This window comes from Zingiber officinale, chromosome 5A (genome assembly GCF_018446385.1).
Source record: "Zingiber officinale cultivar Zhangliang chromosome 5A, Zo_v1.1, whole genome shotgun sequence".
In the NCBI taxonomy this organism is placed as follows: Eukaryota; Viridiplantae; Streptophyta; class Magnoliopsida; order Zingiberales; family Zingiberaceae; genus Zingiber; species Zingiber officinale.
In genome coordinates this window covers 85,105,508-85,125,070 of record NC_055994.1, presented here as the reverse complement: position 1 = coordinate 85,125,070, position 19,563 = coordinate 85,105,508, and the positions used below count along the sequence as shown (strand labels likewise).

At 41.5% G+C, this 19,563-nt stretch overlaps 1 protein-coding gene across 1 annotated transcript; it reads right to left on the bottom strand.

Moving 5' to 3' along the window:
* Positions 1–17,883: 17,883 nt before the first annotated feature.
* On the bottom strand, positions 17,884–19,374 carry LOC121979726. The gene has a single exon (XM_042531708.1). The coding sequence runs from the start codon at positions 19,372–19,374 to the stop codon at positions 17,884–17,886; it is 1,491 nt and encodes a 496-aa protein (XP_042387642.1).
* Positions 19,375–19,563: the final 189 nt, after the last annotated feature.

The window sequence follows — 19,563 nt, the reverse complement described above, 5'->3', positions numbered from 1 at the left end:
TGCAATCTGTATCGAATCACTGCAATCAACTCAGGCGTAGCCAATCACTCCTCCTCCTCATCTGGTCCTCTGAACTCACACCAATACCATCCATGGTCTTCACTGGTGTCTTCTGAGCTCGAACCAATGCCAAGGAGTCAAGCTGATTGCATCCAGAACATACTCAGATCGCCAGTATCCGTTGATGCTTCAAATGCATCATTTGCAGTGAAATACAGCGTAAAAGGTACTTGTTCTTATTCTTCTGATGGAGATTCATTTGAAATCAACCAATGGCACGATACCTGCAACCTGTAACTAAAAGATCTCACAGCAGATAGTTAGGTCAGGTGAATCGGAAGTGAATCAGAAGTGAATCAGCAAAATCAGAGATGCGCAGAAACAAAACGACATGTTGTGGATCAGTCAGCAGACCGATCCATAGGTCTCTAGACCGATCAGGACACATCCTGATCGGTCCGGGAAGAGCCTGATCGGTCTGTGGACCGATCAGCCTATGTGTGGATCGGTCCACAGACCGATCCACCCTTTCTCAGCGTTTCTGATCGCTTCTTTCTGATCGGTCGGTAGACCGATCAGATAACCCATGAGAACGTACAGGTATCTGATCGGTCCACGACCGATCGACTTACGAACCCTACATGTGTTTCTGTTCTCACCAGACCGATCAGATAGCCCACGAAAAGTCTGTGTGGTTACTGATCGGTCACCAGACCAATCAGTGATCTTTTAGTATCACTGGATCGGTCTGTAGACCGATCCAGACAACCAAGGTATCACTGGATCGGTCTGCAGACCGATCCAATGCTCATGTGAGTTTTGCAGCTTTCCAGCCCGAAACCCTAAGGTCTTCCTGGTCCCGAGAACGAGCTACCGAGCTCTCTCTGACCTAGTCCGGAGAACGAGCTACCGAGCCCTCTCCGACTTCGTCCGGTCCAGAGAACGAGCTACCGAGCCCTCTCTGACCTAGTCCGGAGAACGAGCTACCGAGCCCTCTCCGACTTCATCCGGTCCAGAGAACGAGCTACCGAGCCCTCTCTGACCTCGTCCGGAGAACGAGCTACCGAGCCCTCTCTGACCTCGTCCGGAGAACGAGCTACCGAGCCCTCTCCGACTCCGTGTGCCAAGTATCCGTACTTGGACTTTTCTTCTTCATATGATCAACCTTGATCAATGATCAGTCTGAGTTTAATTAATATCTGATACAAACTTAAATCAGTGTCAACATCAAAACAACAGCCAGGTCAGACTGTATCAACAATCTCCCCCTTTTTGTTGTTTGACAACACGAGATTTAAGTTTAGATCAGAGATGTTCATATTTCCCTAATTTTAGAGGAATCAAGATCCTCCCCCTAAGACAGATACAATACCATGTAAGAATAGAGGAATCATGATTCTCCCCCTAACTCAAACTTTCATTTAATTCTAAACTTAGTTACCTTCTCCCCCCTTGTCAAACACCGAAAAGGTGCGAACTAAGTAAGAAAATGTTAAAAGACTCCCCCTTAACCCATACTGTTTTCTTTCTTAATCCACCAAAATGCCTCTAAGTGTATTACGAGACAGTGATAACAACATAAGAGACATACCAGTCATTGCATATGAGCAGCAAATTTATATAAAGAAAACAAATAGGAAATGAAACATAGAGAAAAATAAGAAAAGAAACAGCATAAATATATGAAGTCTGGTCAGACATAAGTATCAACAAGCAACATCCAAAACATCAAAATGATATCATAGAACAGTGTGTGTCAGTCAGCCTCCTCATCATGAGGAGCATCAGCAATATCAGCGGGAGGAAAGGATCCCTGAGGTGGGAAGCCGCTGCATCCAGTCCATGATCGCCTGATGGGTCGCCAGCTGCTGACTGCGTAAGTCATCGTAGCGCTGGTCAATCCGGACGCGTAGCCCGTGAAGCTCAGCAACCAGCAGCTCGTCGTGTCGGTCAAAGCGACTCTCCAGCTCTGCGATCTGCCAGCGTAGATCAGGGTCGGCCTCTCCATCGTCAGCAGCAGCAGCAGGAGCAACAGGAGCAGCCGCAACCTGTGGAGGACTCCGTGGTAACTCCCCTAGAGCTCTCCCATCCTCCCACCAAACATCCCCATTTCGTCCTATGATCCTAGATTTGGAAAAAGCCCGCTTCCCAAGTCTACAATCTTGTCTGACCATCTTGATTATCCTACCCTTAGAAACATCAATCTGAAGGGTCTCGAGCCAATCTGTAATTATATGTCCATAAGGCATATAAACAGTGTAGCCGCTTGGCTCACTATAGGAGATGATCGAGGATTAGATGCTAGATACGATGTCAAAGTCGAGACGCCGACACAATCCATAAAGCATCAGGCAGTGATATGGTCGGATCTCAGACAATGGTTTGGATGTGATAGGCAGAAGACAGTTTGTGATAATTTTGAAAAGAATGTAGTCTTGAGGGGATAATCTCAAGGCTGTGAAAGTAGGAAAGTTAACATCTAGCTCATCAAGGCCCCCTGGTCTAGGATGTCTGAAGAAGTACTCATAAATCTCGTCAGATGAGATATCAAATGGTGGAGGTAAAGGATCTGGTAAATCAGGAAATATCGAACAAACATTACCAGAACACAACCGACAACCGAGATATTCAAAGAAGGATAAGTAACTAAAATCGAGATTACGCTTAGCAACTCTTGTCTTATAACCTACATCATTAGTCTGATGAAGGTTGTTATAAAACTCAGAGACCAAGTCATAGTTGATATCCCGTTCTAAGTAGACAAGTGAGTCAAGTTTGTAGTAGGCAATGGTTTCAGACACAGTTGGACAAAATTCGTCCATGAATTTACAATCTACAGACCTACAGGGGAGTAACTTAAAAGTTCTTTGTTTAAAAGCTTCCTCAAAATTGTGGTTCGGGAATCTCCCGAAAAGAGATGGTTGAGGTCGGGAAGGAGCTTTAGACTTCGACTTCTCAGGTGATTTAGAGGTTCCCTCACCCACTGGTTTCTTTCTAATGGGATACAATGGGAAGAATAAAGAGCACCGGAGCCACCCGAAACAAAAGCCACATATATGTGAGAAATGAAATCGAAATGCCATAGTTCTAGAGAAATAGGGAGTTACCGTGGTTCCATTGAACTCTTGGCTAGAGCTTCGGAGGGCTAGAACTTCGACTAGGGTTCCGGCGTGCAAAGAGAAGAGAAAGGGTGAGCTGGTGGGAAGAGTCGGCTAGGGTATCGCGTGAAAGGGGAAAGGAAGGAATCGGCAGGTTTTAAGGGTTTAGATGGGTGTACAGTGAAGAAATGTGATCGGACGGTTGTCCGATCAGGAGTATCAGAAGCCTCCTGATCGGTCCCTCGACCGATCCAGGAACATCTTGATCGGTCGACGGACCGATCAGGAGACGATCAGTACTCACTGATCGGTCCCTTGACCGATCAGCGAGCTTCCTGATCGGTCGGTAGACCGATCAGAGATTGATCAGTGGCCTTTGTGCCGAATTGATCTGATCGGTCTCCGGACCGATCAGGGAACTCCCTGATCGGTCTGTAGACCAATCAGAAAGCGATCAGTAGTGGGCTCTGCGTGCCAGGCTGACCTGATCGGTCCGTAGACCGATCAGTGTCTGATACTAGATTTCAGTAACTGAAATTCGTAGTTTCAGTAACTGAAATACATAGAGATGTTCTCTAGGAAAACTTCCAAGTTCAGAATCTAGAACCTGGAGGATCTACAAGCATAACTATTACCTGAAAATTATGGCCTGAACTTGTTTATAGCCCTAAAGATGCAGATAATTAGAAAACAAACAACTTAAGGCCTGAAAACTGAAATTTTTGACCTTTGTTATGTACAGTTTCAAATTTGTCAAAATATATTCAAATTGCTATTATTACTTCAATAGCTTGTCTTATTTTTCATTCAAAATCATGAATAAAATCAAACAGCCATATCAAACAACACATTAATCAAGGTTAGATAAAATCTAGGCAAAGGCCCAACCAAGTTTCCTTGGTTGGAATATATGAGTAAGATCTAGGAACCAAATACACATGAGTTATGTAATGGTCTTCCCCATACTCAATTTATGTCTCGTCAACCTAATTATTCAAGGGATGCAGGATACATTTTGAATAATTTGGCTGATCCTAGCATCTCACCCCATTTCTAGCAAACAAAAATCATTTGTTAATCCTTATAGTTTGTGTGAGATGTTCCCAAGTTGCCCAAATTAATTTCCCAATTTCTCTTGTTGTTTTAATTGTCCTTATTGATCATGATGGGGTCCTAATGGCCTACTGAGCCAAACACATTCCTAATTCTCTCCTTAAATGACTAAATTCATTTTCCGGAAGAGGTTTGGTGAAAATATCGGCTAGGTTTGACTTGGACTCAACGTAAGTGAGTGCAATGTCTCCCCTAGCTACGTGATCTCTAATGAAGTGATGACGCACTTCAATGTGTTTGGTCCTAGAATGATGGACTGGATTTTTCGTTAGGTTTATTGTGCTAATGTTGTCACACAACACTTGCACTCCCTTATACGAAAGTCCATAATCCTCTAAAGTGTGGATCATCCACAACAATTGTGATACACTCTCTCCCATGGCAATGTATTCAGCCTCGGTCGTGGAGAGAGCAACACAATGTTGCTTCCGACTTGACCAACTAACCAATGATGAGCCTAAAAATTGGCAACCCCCACTAGTGCTTTTCTGATCCAATTTGCATCCGGCATAATCGGAATCGGTATAGCCTATCAAATCAAAAGACTCTGTACGAGGGTACCATAGACCTACTCTAATTGTGCCCTTAAGGTATCTCAGTATTCTCTTAACTGCAATTAAATGAGATTCCTTGGCACATACTTGATATCTAGCGCACATGCCCACAGCAAAGAGTATGTCCGGTTGACTAGCTGTGAGATATAGAAGACTATCGATCATGCTTCTATATTGCGTTAGATCAACTGGTTTTCCACTCTCATCATTGTCAAGACGAGTGTTTGTCGCCATTGGAGTGGATACTTCCTTAGAGTCACTCATGTTGAATTTTTTGAGCATCTCTTGAGTGTATTTCGTCTGATGGACATAAATTCCATCTCGAGTTTGTTTGATTTCAAGTCCAAGGAAGAATGTCAATTCTCCTACTAGACTCATCTCAAACTCACTTTCCATGTGAGAAATAAATTCATTCAAATAGCCCTTGTTATTTGATCCACAAATTATGCCATCGACATACACTTGGGCTACAAAAATGTTTTCACCATCTCTACGCAGAAATAGTGTTGGGTCTATTTGGCCTCTTACAAAACCCTTTTCTAGTAAATATGTTGACAACCTTTCGTACCAAGCTCGTGGTGCTTGTTTAAGCCCATAAAGTGCTTTCTTGAGCTTGTACACGTGGTTTGGAGCTTCGGTATTCACAAACCCCGGTGGTTGTTCAACATAGACTTCTTCTTTAATGAAACCGTTTAAGAAGGCCGATTTAACGTCCATTTGATATAGCTTGAAGCCTCTATGTGCACAAAAGCTAACATTAAACGAATGGACTCTAATCGGGCCACGGGAGCATAAGTCTCATCATAGTCGAGGCCTTCGACTTGACTATAGCCCTTGGCTACAAGTCTTGCCTTATTTCTTACTACTTTTCCCTTTTGGTTTAACTTATTTTTGAAGACCCATTTGGTTCCAATAATGGTGGTCTTCTTAGGTCTAGGAACCAAATCTCACACTTGGCTCCTTTCAAATTGGCCTAACTCATCTTGCATAGCTATGATCCAATCAGGATCGTGCAATGCCTCATCAACTATTCTTGGTTCAATTTCTGAGATCAAGGCGACCTCATTAGACTCATTTCTAAAGAATGATCTAGTCCTAACCCCTTGTTGGATGTCTCCCACAATCTGGTCTTAGGGATGACTAGAGGCTATCCTAGATTATCTTGGTGTTGGCGGTGCCTCATGAATGGTCTCACTAGGCACAGGCAGAGACTCGGTATTAGGCAAATGATCAGCCTGAGCCCTTTGTTGCCTTTGCTCATCGTCATCAGAGTCAACTTCGACTCTTTCTTCATGTTGATCATTCAAACTTAGATTTCTAAGTTCAAGTTGAATATCTCCTACATCCCTTGATTGATCATTCGATTTAGGGATTTCTTCAAATGCTACATCTGAGGATTCTTCAATCAATGTAGTCCTATTGTTGTAGACTCGATAGGCTTTGCTGGTGAGAGAGTACCCGACTAGTATCCCTTCATCAGCCTTAGCCGTGAACTTTCCAAGATGATCCTTGGTGTTCAAGATAAACACCTTACAACCAAACACCCTAAGATGTTTAATTGTAGGGGGTCTCCCAAACCAAAGTTCATGAGGAGTTTTTCCTAAAAACCTATGTATCAGGACTCGGTTTTGCACATAGCAAGCTGTATTCACAGCTTCAGCCCACAAGTAGCTCGGTAGTGAGTACTCATTGAGCATGCTTCGTGCAGCCTCTTGCAAAGCTCGATTCTTTCTCTCCACAACCCCATTTTGTTGTGGGGTCCTTGGAGTAGAGAACTCATGCCTATATCCTTTTTCTTGACAAAATTCTAAAAATCTATGGTTTTGAAATTCTCTACCATGATCACTTCTAATTGTTTTAATTGTTGTTGATTTTTCATTTTCAGTTCTTCTACAAAAAGAAATAAAAATATCTATGGTTTGATCCTTATTTTTCAAAAAGAAGGTCCAAGTATACCTAGTAAAATCATCAATAATCACTAAGCAATATCTACTACCATTCAAAGAAATGATACTACTACAATCAAACAAGTCCATATGCAGTAAATCTAAAACAGTGGAGGTTCTTACAGCGCTTTTACCTTTATGAGTTGCTTTTGTTTGCTTACCCTTTTGACATGCATCACATAGTTTTGTCTTTTGGTACTTGATGCTTGGTAAGCCTCGCACTAGTCCTTTGTTGACCAGCTTTCGAATGTTCTTCATGTTTACGTGGGCCAACCTCCTATGCCAAAGCCAAGATTCTTCTTCTTTTGACATGAAACACTTAGCAGAGGCATTAGTAGCACTTTTAAATGATACTTGATAAATGTTATCTACTCTTGTGCCTACTAGTACCGTGTCAAGTGTGTCAATGTATTTGACCAGGCATTGACTTGAGTGAAACTCAATTGTGTAACCCGTATCACACAATTGGCTGACACTTAGGAGATTAAAAGTCATCCCCTTGACTAGAAGGACATTTCTAATTTGGAGACAATCGGATATATGAATATCTCCAACTCCTATAACCTTAAGGCTACCATTATTACCAAAAGACACATTACCTCTATTTTTGTTTTGAAGGGTAGTAAAGAGTGACTTGTCCCCGGTCATGTGCTTAGAGCATCCACTATCAACAAACCAAGTTGATAGATGCTCCCCCTCGACAAATGCCTACAAGACACCAAAGATAGATGTTTTAGGTACCCAAATCTTGGGACCTAATGCATCTACAATGAAAGACTTAGGCACCCATGCCTTGGTTACACCCTTCCTAGTCTCATGAACCCTAGAAACATGCGATCTATTAAATTGGGTTCTTGACACTAAAGAAATAAAGCTAGACTCCTTAGGTTGGTATCCTAATCCAGCCTTGTTGTAGACCACCCTTTGGGCATTTAGAATCATGTCTAGGGTCTTAGAGCTAGTTGAGAATTTTTCAAGCATTTTCTTGAGTTTCTCAACTTCACTCTTCAAGACTTTGTTTTCATCTTCAAGGAGCTCTAGATGTAGGTCATCAACCTCATCTTCCCTAAGAGATCTCAAGTTCTTTACTTCTTCTTTTAATGATTTATTTTCTGTTTTTGATTTTTTAAACAAGGTAGACAAATGTGTAATAGTCTTATAGCATTTTTCTAAGTGAGAAGAGGTTACCTCTTCATCATCCGAAGATGATGAAGCCGCGGCTGAAGTGCTTGAGTCATCACTCTCGGACTCGGACTCCTCCCTTGCCATGAGTGCCAATTGCCGAGTACTCTTCTCCTTCTTTTCCTCCTCCTCCGATGAGCTTGAGGAAGATTCATCCCAAGTGGCCTTGAGAGCTTTCTTCTTCTTGGCTCTTTCCTCCTTCTTTTTGGCCCGTTCCTCCTTCTTGAGTTTTGGACACTCACTCCGGTAGTGGCCTTTCTTGCTACACTCATAACATGTAACATTAGACTTATCAATATTTTGATCTACAGTCTTACCTTTGTATCTCCTGCTTCTTCTCATAATCCTTCTCACAAAATTTGCCATCTCGCTTGATGATGATCCACCTTCATCATCGGACTCGGAGGAGGATGAAGATGAAAGAATCTCTTTCTCCTTCTTCTTTCATTTCTTTCTTCTCCCATCCTTGCTCTTTTCTCCTGCAACCAAAGCTATACCTTTCTCCTTTTGACCTTTGTTAGCAAGTTCATGAAGTTCCATTTCACAAAAGAATTCATCTAACTTTACAATGGAAAGATCCTTGGAAACCTTGTAGGCATCTACCATAGATGACCACAAGGCATTCCTTGGAAAGGATTTAAGAGTGTACCTTACTAGATCGCGATTCTCCACGCGTTCATCTACGGAATGTAGACCATTGATGATTTCCTTGAACCTCTCATGTAGTTCACTTACTGTTTCGTTTTCCTTCATGGTGAGATTTTGTGGTTGATTCAAGAATAGGTCCCTCTTGGCTATCCGAGAATCTCGAGTTCCTTCTTGGAGCTCGATAAGCTTGTTCCATAAATCTTTTGCACTCGAGAATGGACCTACCTTGACGAGTTGGTCCTTGGCAATCCCACATTGTAAGGTGACTACCGCCTTGGCATCGGCTTGCCCTTTACGAGTTTGTTCAGTAGACCACCTTGATGAATCGAGTTCCTTACCTTCTTCGTCCTTCGGTGGTGTGAATCCTTCCTTGACCGAGAACCACATGGAGATATCAGTCTTGAGGTAATACTCCATGCGGCTCTTCCAGTACTGAAAATCTGCTCCGTCGAAATAGGGAGGACGATTGGTGCTAAATCCTTCCTTCATAGCCATCTTCTTTTGCTCTTTAGGGTGTTAAACCGAATGAAAGAGCGCCTCGCTCTGATACCACTTGTTAGGATCTTAGATGGCTAGAGGGGGGGTGAATAGCCTCTTAAAAACTTAAACACAAATTTTCTTCCAGAACTTTGTTAGCACAGCGGAAATAAGCAAAAACAAACTAATACAAGGAAGAAAACAAAACACAACTAACACACAGATTTACGAGGTTCGGGGATAACTTGCCCCTACTCCTCGGCGTGTCCGTAAGGTGGACGACCCCTTGATCTTCGGTAGATCGCACCCCGGATAAATTCTGGCTAAAGATCCTCCTTCTCGGTGGAGTAACCTCTCCACAGAAGTCACAGAAAATGATATGAAATGAAGCACAGACTTACAGAGCTTTGTGGCTAAAGGAATGAACAAATGAACTCGACAGCCACAATGAAAAACAACGCGCAAAGACAGAAGGATTCCTCAGCCAAGAGCTCAACCACACAGCGCCCTTGCTTTGGTCGACAGAGAGTTTTTTTTCAGAACATTAGCAATCCTCTCTTCTTCCTCCTTCTTATTTCTCTGCTTTCTTCACTGCGTTTTCCTGCATCGAATCACTGCAAGCTACATAGAATCGCTGCAATCTATATCGAATCACTGCAATCAACTCAGGCGTAGCCAATCACTCCTCCTCCTCATCTGGTCCTCTGAACTCACACCAATACCATCCATGGTCTTCACTGGTGTCTTCTGAGCTCGAACCAATGCCAAGGAGTCAAGCTGATTGCATCCAGAACATACTCAGATAGCCAGTATCCGTTGATGCTTCAAATGCATCATTTGCAGTGAAATACAGCGTAAAAGGCACTTGTTCTTATTCTTCTGATGGAGATTCATTTGAAATCAACCAATGGCACGATACCTGCAACCTGTAACTAAAAGATCTCACAGCAGATAGTTAGGTCAGGTGAATCAGAAGTGAATCAGCAAAATCAGAGATGCGCAGAAACAAAATGACATGTTGTGGATCGGTCAGCAGACCGATCCATAGGTCTCTGGACCGATCAGGACACATCCTGATCGGTCCGGGAAGAGCCTGATCGGTCTGTGGACCGATCAGCCTATGTGTGGATCGGTCCACAGACCGATCCACCCTTTCTCAGTGTTTCTGATCGCTTCTTTCTGATCGGTCGGTAGACCGATCAGATAACCCACAGAATGCTTCTGTGTGGTTACTGATCGGTCCACAGACCGATCAGTTAACCCACAGAAAGTTTCTGTGTGGTTCCTGATCGGTCACCAGACCGATCAGATAGCCCACGGAAAGTCTGTTTGGTTACAGATCGGTCACCAGACCGATCAGTGATCTTTTAGTATCACTGGATCGATCTGTAGACCGATCCAGACGACCAAGGTATCACTGGATCGGTCTGCAGACCGATCCAATGCTCATGTGAGTTTTGCAGCTTTCCAGCCCGAAACCCTAAGGTCTTCCTGGTCCCGAGAACGAGCTATCGAGCCCTCTCTGACCTAGTCTGGAGAACGAGCTACCGAGCCCTCTCCGACTTCGTCCGGTCCAGAGAACGAGCTACCGAGCCCTCTCTGACCTAGTCTGGAGAACGAGCTACCGAGCCCTCTCCGACTTCGTCCGGTCCAGAGAACGAGCTACCGAGCCCTCTCTGACCTAGTCCGGAGAACGAGCTACCGAGCCCTCTCCGACTTCATCCGGTCCAGAGAACGAGCTACCGAGCCCTCTCTGACCTCGTCCGGAGAACGAGCTACCGAGCCCTCTCCGACTCCGTGTGCCAAGTATCCGTACTTGGACTTTTCTTCTTCATATGATCAACCTTGATCAATGATCAGTCTGAGTTTAATTAATATCTGATACAAACTTAAATCAGTGTCAACATCAAAACAACAGCCAGGTCAGACTGTATCAACAAAGTGATCATTTTAATATTTTTTAGTTACTCATGCTTGGACTTTAGGGTTTCTTAAACTTATGTGAAAATGGCCTTAGTTGCAACTTTACAAAGCTTATTTTTTTCTCAAAAGCTTTTTAAAACTTAGTCTGGTTCAAATCATTTTACCAAATATTGTTTAAAATTAACCTTAGCTAGATATCTCTCAAAAGTTTTTTTTTTTGGCTAAGTATTTTTTAGCTTTTTCAAAAATTGATTACAAGGTTTCCAAATTTAACTAAATGTTTTAAAGTGTTTTCTTTGCTAAGTATTTTCAAACTTCAATTCTTTGTACAAAAATCTTTTTTAACCTCTTTCAAAATTTAGCTAAATATTTTAGATTCTTTCAAAATTAAGCTAAGTATTTTCAAAAGGTTTTTTAATTTTTACTTATGATTGTTTAAAAAGCTTTTCGAAATAAAGACAATGTCTATTAAGGCTTTAAGAATTTAAGGAAATATTTTTTAACAAAGCCTTTTCAAATTAAGCATTTTACAAACTTACCTAGTTTTTTTTCAATATTTCTTCGAATTTAGCTGAGTTACTTTTCAAAGACAAAAAAATTTAGCTATTAATATTTACAAAACGAGCTAAGGTCATTTGATCATTGTTCCTTGTAACTCCCTTGTTTATTTTGATATATGGCAAAGGGGGAGAGTAGGGAAAAATTCAAAATTCAATTCGCAAAAATTAAAATTTAAATTAAAAGGAGCTCTTATTAAAGGGGAGTCTTACATCGTTAAAAGTTTAAGTATGCTTTAGCTTAAGTTATGCTTATTTACTTAAGCTTGTTTATGTTTCTTACTTAAACTTTGAAGATTGTTTATGCATTTATTTTACTTAACTTTGAATTTCAATTATCATAATCAAAAAGGGGGAGATTGTTGGTGTGGGAAGCATCCGACGATCGAACCCAAGTTTTGATAATGGCAAAGGAATCAAAGTTAAGCTTATATGTGATCTAACATGTCTGATGGAGATTGCAGGAAAGTCCTAAGTGTTCTTAGGCAAAAGTCCTAGCTGCGGTTAGGCAAGGTGAAACCCCCAGGGGGTGGTAACCCTAGGTGGTGGAAAATCCTAAGGGGAGGTAACCTTAGGTCCTAGGGGGCGATAACCCTAGATGGAGGAAAATCCTAAGGGAAAGTAACCTTAGGTCCTAGGGAGTGGTAACCCTAAGTGGAGAAAAACCCTAGGGGGTGATAACCCTAGGTCTTAGGGGATGGTAACCCTAGGTGGAAAGTCCAGTCGGTCTGGAGGACCGGACTGACATCAGGTAATCTCTCCTGAGGGAAGTAAGTGAGGACGCGTTCCCCGGAAGAGGGAACAATAGGCGTCGGGTCGACCTAGGGTTTCCGGTCGGAAATCCGAAGTCAAACCCGGACAGTCCGATGACTGTCAGACTTTATATTTATGATATTATGTGCTAACTTTGTGTTGCAGAGTATCTTTTTGACTAACGTATCTTGCAAGTAGAAAGGAACAACCTTAAGTCTTAGATGAACAGTGTCCGAGGCGCCTCCATGGAGCTTGGAGGCGCCTCAGGTGCAAAGTATAGAGTTTGCGCGTGGCAGAGCTGGAGGCGCCTCAGACTGAGCTGGAGGCGCCTTGGACCGTAGATTAGAGGCGCCTTGGACCGACATGGAGGCGCCTTTAAGTGGATCAGAGGAGAAGTTTTCAGCGCTGATTCATGCGGCTGACTCGGTATGCTGGAGGCGCCTTGGATAGTGTTTGAGGCACCTCAAGCAGTGTATAAAAGAAGGTTTCGAGCAGCAGGTTGAATAATCAATTAAAAAGTGTTCTTCCTTCCTGTGATGCTCAAGAAACGACCCGGTTCAGCTACGACAAATTCCCAACGACCCGAAGCTATAGTTTTTCACTTAGTGTTGTCGGTATAGCTTATTTTCAGTTCACTTAATTGTAATTCTTTATTGTACCAAAATTCTGATATTATAATTGTTGCCCACCGAAAGCGATCAACGATCGCGGGCCTTAGAGTAGGAGTCGCCCAAGGCTCCGAACCAAGTAAATAACTTGTGTTCGTGTGTTACTTTCCTTTACTATTTCCGTTGTGTTATTTCGATACGTTTTAATCTGAAACGCGTGAAAGTCACGAGCGCTATTCACCCCCCCCCTCCCCTCCCTCTAGCGCTTCTCGATCCAACAAATTAATCCTTAATTAATAATTAACTTAAACTCCATAATTAATTAAAAAGATTTACCTTAATTAAAATTTTACTTAAGTGATTAAATTCAAAACTAATCTAAAATTTTTAATTTAATAAATCATCTAACATAACTATAAAATTATCATATTTGAAAATCTATAATAGATGAGAAGTCAGGAAAAGTAAATTGAAAATATTTTGTTAATCAATACCTAAGCTTTTAGATCTTTAAGTTAACCATGAACTCAAAATTCCTTATACACATATGTATGTCTTGGGCAACAAACATATTCTAAAGAATGTTGAGTTAAGGGGGAGATCATCTTATATTTTAAAAAAGTGGTTCAAAATAAAATATTTTTGAAATCTATTTTCAAAAAGAATTTGAAAAATGTTCTCTTCAAATATTCAACATAGTTTCAACCTAACTTCTTTTATTTTCAAAATTAATTTGAAAATATTCTTCAAAATAATACTTTAAAAAATATTTTGAAAAATCATATTTTAAATATTTTTGAAAATACCTTCCAAAATATTTTTTTAATTTTATTTTAAAAATTACTATACAAAATTCCTTGAAAGTTAATTTTTATAACATTTTGAAAATACATATTTTCAACAAAGAAAAATATCTAGAAATTCTTTTGAAAATTATTTTTCTATTTTAGAAAATATATTTCAAAATTTACTTTTGCAAAATCCGTTAACCTAAAATAATTTTGAAATTATGCTTGAAATGTAGATCTCAAAAATTAAAAATTTGGAATTATAAATTGTCTTTTAAGAGGATGATAGAGATATTATTGTTGATGCAAAATCTAAAGAGTACCTTAAAAATCAAAACATTTATGTAAGATTTTTTTTATGAATGACAAAAGGGAGAGAAGAAAGGTTTAAGTTAGAAATCTAATTCCTTTGACTTGATAAGTTGGGTTAAGTATTAGCATAACTTAAACATATTTATCAAACATCAAAAAAGAAAAAATTGTTGGTGCAATCGACCTCCAAAGTTTTAATGTTCGACAAATATATTTACTAGAGCTTAGTCAAGGTTGACCTAATTATGTGAGAAGTCTAGTCAGGTCAAGATTGACCAGATGACTGATAAAGGGTGAGTAACCTACCGAGAGACTAGCAAGTCCAAATAGGTTAAGGTGACCTAATGCTTGGCAAGAGGAAAACCCTAGGAGAAGGTAAACCTAGGTCTTGAAGGAGTGAACTCCAAGTAAAAGTTCTAGTGAGTGAAGCTTAGCTTTAGTGCGTGAAGCTAAGTGGTGAAAGTTCTAATGAGTGAAGTCAAACAATGGAAAATCCTAGGGGGAGATAACCCTAGGTAATGAGAAGCCTTAGAAGAGTGAACTCTAAGCATGTGTGACCAAATGATTTTCGCTCGACTGCGTGTGATCAACCAGACCACCAGATTTTGGTAAACATAAGTATAATTTTACCAACACTATTTTACATTACTATTATTGTTGTTGTACTAATTTAGTATTGTAGAAAAAGTCTTAATGGATCAGGTGATCAGACACTGAGCAGAGAAAGTCCAAACAGTTTTAGAAGATCAGATGTTTGGTAGGTAAGTTAAGGTAAGCTACTAGAGGTAGTGAAGTGAGGTCGTGTCCCATTTGGGACAAACCTTAGGTACTGATCAAACTAAAAAAACCAACGAAGATTTTTAAATTGAGATCAAGACAGTCTTTACTGTCTTCATATTGCATATTATATTTGTCCTAACTCTGTTTTGTAGAAAAAATATTATGTTATTATCTAACGTTGTTTTGCAAAATTTGTTGTTCCGTCAACGGAACACAAATGTTCAGTCGACGGATCAAAGAAAGATCAGAACAGTGAGATTCGATCAAAACGCAAAAGGGAATATTCGGTTCCGTCGATGGATCTAGGGGATCAGTCGACAGATCAGCTTATTTCTAGATTTAATGAAGATTCGAATTAAAGTAGAGAAGGTAAAAAGTTGTTCAGTTGATGGAACAGAGTTGATCAGTTAAGGAACGACGAGATTTCCTAGATTGAACTGATCGAATCTAAGCAAACAAGGAAGGAGTTGTGGTACCATCGACGGATAGAAGGTTCAATCGACGGAACAATTTTTTAGTCGACTAAACAAAAGTTATAAAAGAAGCCCTCGAGCTCCAAGCCAAGGAGAACTACTACCTTCCGAATTTCTATTACTATTCTGCTATACATGTGCAAGCTGTGACTACTACGATGTCGTTGAAGCCATCAACAACCTACACTTATTCTTATACTCTTTCATTGTCGGTACATTTTATTACTTGTAATTTTTATACTCATTTGTAATATCATTTGAACATTAAGTGGATTGCCCGATGAAACGGTCGACGATTGTGGAGCTTGGAGTAGGAATCGTCACAGACTCCAAACTAAGTAAAAAAAATTCTTATCTCTTGTCTTCTTAATTGTTATTTTACTTCCAGTAAACTCGTGTTTTAACAAAAGAATAGAATGTTTTTAAAGGATGAGATTTACCCACCCCCTCTCTCTCTCGCTCTAAACGATCCTTCAAGGTATTGACTCCTACATGACTGAGAATGGGTACATGAGATGTAACGATAACTTCTAAATTTATGTGAGGAGCCTTGATGATGATTCACTTATCTTCTTGCTACTTTATGTTGATAATATGTTGATTGTTGTAAAGAGTATGACTAAGGTCAATAAATTGAAGAAGCTGCTGAGCCAGGAATTTGACATGAAGAATTTAGGAGCTATCAAGAAAATTCTTAGAATGTAAATACATAGAGACAGAGTCTCTGGGAGATTGTGGCTATCTTAACGAAATTACATTGAGAATGTGTTGGACTGATTCAACATAAGAAGTGTGAAGTATGTAAGTGCACCTCTGATGCATCATTTCAAATTATCTCTTACACAGTGCCCAAGAATGGATGATGAGATACTAGACGTGTCAGAAGTTCCTTATATCAGTGCAGTTGGTTGTCTAATGTATATCATGGTTTACACAAGACCTAATTTGGCTTAAGCTGCTAGTATAGTGAGCAAGTTTCTTACAAATCCTAGTTAACAACATCAGGATGTGGTTAAGTGGATTTTCAAATATTTGAGGAATACTATAGATTATGACATTGAGTTCAGCAGACAATAGGATGATCCTTTAGTAATAGGATATGTGGATACAGACTATACAGGGATATGGATGACAAAAGGTCTATTACAGGATATGTGTTCACTGTGATAGGAGAACCTATTTGTTGAAAGTTCATGAGATTGTTATAGTTACATTGTCTACTACTAAGTCAAGAGTACATGGCAGTAGCTGAAGCAGCCACGAAAGCGTTATGGCTTACAAGGTTGATCAGAGAACTAAGTGTTAAACAAAGTGGAGTCAAGATGTATTACGATAACCAAAGTACTATATATTTGGTGAAAAATCAAGTATATCATGCGATGACCAAACATATTGATGTGAGATTTTATAAGATCAAAGAGTTGATTTCTTCCGGAGAAATACTACTTGAGAACTTCTGAAAACGTTGCAAATATATTGATAAAGCCAATTACTATAAAGAAGTTCAAACATTGCTCGAAGTTGATCCATTTCTCTAGTTGCTAGAGAGAGACAGCTCAGATTCAGCGCTCCAAGTGGAGTTCTTCTCAGATGATCGTGATTTTCCAAAAGGGTGAATACTTGTCAAGGTGGAAATTGTAAAAGATGGCTCGTATTTGACCAACACTAGGCACGGTCGTGTCAAGAGGCATGACCGAGCCGTGTTAGCTAGCCGCCGTGGGCATGATTGTGCTGGGAGGCACGGCTAGGTCGTGCCTCCCAGCACAGCCTTGCCAAGTTTCTCCGAGGATTGGCACAACGTGGTCGTGCCACCGGACATAGCATGGTCATGCTCCGGCTTCAGAGGATTGGCACACCCGTGCCACCAAACACGACCTAGTCATGTCCAAGCCTAGAGGAACAGACATGCCCATGGCACAGGCATGCCCCATGCTGGAGGCAGCGAGTTAAGTGGGATTTTAGATTTATTTGGTATTTTTTTAATCCAAAATACCATGTATGGTTTGGGCTATATATATATTGGATCATTATAACTCTAAACCTAATTCTAATAGAAAGTCTTGGCAGTTTGTAGAGTAGACACATCATCGAACCCCAGTAATTCGTTGTTGTCTTCTCTCCCCTCTCAATTATTCTTCCTCTTCAGTTCTTTTTCAATGATACTTCTCATTTGTTGCGGCACGATCTCAACAATATTCAAAAGTATCATGGTTCTATTCTTGGCTAAAGTATGCACATACTCTAATTTATAGAAAAATTATGAGAAGCGGTACGAAGTATGATTACCCAGTAGAGCCGAACAATCTCCGCAATCATGTTTGCAGCCCACAGTGCTAATACTCAAGTAGAGTAGAAATTTTCATTAGGCCGGACAAATCACCTCCAAAATTAATCGATTTGAGGAATTGAAACATAGATTATCGAACATTTTACCGATTCTTTAAATCCAATAAACAGTCGGCATAGGCTTATGGAGAAGGGTCTTCTTTCTTTGATCATCTTTTGTTAGCAACCAAACCTCAACATCTAAGTTTAACGAGTTAAAGCCTTTGTATAAACAATTTATCATCTGATTCTTGCAGAAAAGACTAGTATACAACATAATTCCAAGTAGTTCAATTAAACCCTTAAAGCGCAAGATAGTTCAAAACAAAAGAAATAAGAGGGACAGTCAGTGCATCCTTCTCCGCATATGATGAACACCACCGGCGTTCGAGGAAGCCAACGTCGGATTCCTCGCTCTTGCTCTTCCTCTGACAGAGCTAGATGACATTGCTGTAATGGGCTCTGCAGAAGGGCTAGCAATGGTAGTGCCTCCGAGGGATGCGGCAATAGCATTCGAAGCTGATGATCCTGCACTGTGCCTTGAGGGTTCAGGACTACGAGAAGAAGATGGTAATCCAGCTTGTCCGCCGGGAACAATTGCAGTCGGAATAACTGGGTGCGATGATGCATTTACACGCAAGATGACTCCGGCAGAATTCGACCCGCTCCCCTCTTCCCTCTGCAAATTTTGTGCCGGCCTTCTCCTGACCACCGTTCGTGCAGCTACATACCTTCTCCTTAATGGCCAATTTCCAGCATGTGTTTCCTCATCCACATTATTCCTCCATGAGTTTGCGATATTTTCTTCCAGTCTTTCCCTCGACGACCACAGTCTCAAATTCTCTACTCTATTAGCCGGCGGCCGAGGAGGTATTTTCAGATTTGATTCCCCAAATCCATGCTGTTTATCATCTTTAGATGCTTCGCCCCCGCGACCATAGATTGGGGTTACATTGACTTCGAGCACCTGACCCTTGCAAACAGGGCATTCAGAGTTTACAGAATGAGCATGGAGCCACTGGTACAAACAAGACCAGCAATACAGGTGACCACACGGAGTAACCACCGGAGCCTTGGCGAGTTCATAGCAAATGTTGCACTCGAAATTAGCTGCAGCGATGCCTTCATTTTTCTTCTCGAGGTCCTCCACGCCATTGCCTTCTGTAACCTTTTTGGCATCCTCCATTGCTCTCTGGGGCTGCATGATATCATGCAGTAGCCTTTCTGGGCTGGTCAAGGAATGCCCATCGGAATTGAAACCCAGGGCATTGGCGGCTGGTCTTGGACTTCGCAACAGCTCTATCAGCAACTGGAAGCGGTACTCCGGGTGTTCTCGGAGCTCCTGTTGCACGGAGAGCGCATTACCGTCGGCAGTGAGCTCACTCAGACGAATATGTGCAGAGACTGATTCGACTCGGCCATGTCCGGATCTCGGGAAGGATTGAGGTGGCGGCGAGCTGGGAGTTTGAGAATCACTGTGGCGCGCCGAAGGCCGAGCGAATGGTTCGTGCCCAAGAACATTAGGTACAGTCGAGGGTCCATCAAGTGGCTGCGATTCCGGAGTAGCTGCATTAGGCTCTTGAGAGGAAGAGAAGTTGTAAACGAAGGCGGGATCGGCAGCGTGAAGGGGATCGGCGGGCAGTAGGTCCGGCGTCGACAACGCGTTTGATGGGGAGTAAAGCGCAGAGGCGTGGACGAAGGGCGACCATGGCGAGCGCACAGAGCTGACGGTCAGTTCGGGGCCAAGATCGCGGTTTTCCAATCGAGGCAAGGAAGGAAGACTGAGATACAGATTTCGATCCACCCCGCCGCCGTTATCGCCTCGCTCGTCAGCCATGATCTAGCCAATCTTTCACCTTGTCAAAGCTTCCCCCTACTTCCAATCAGGAGGCGCTTCCAAGATCGGATTGGCCCTCAAACATCTTTATCCTTGTCAAAGAATCTCCCGCCGAACAAGGGCGAAAAGCCCTAATTCGAATCAGGAGACACCTCCAAGATCGGATTTTTGTCCCTCGATCATAGAGAA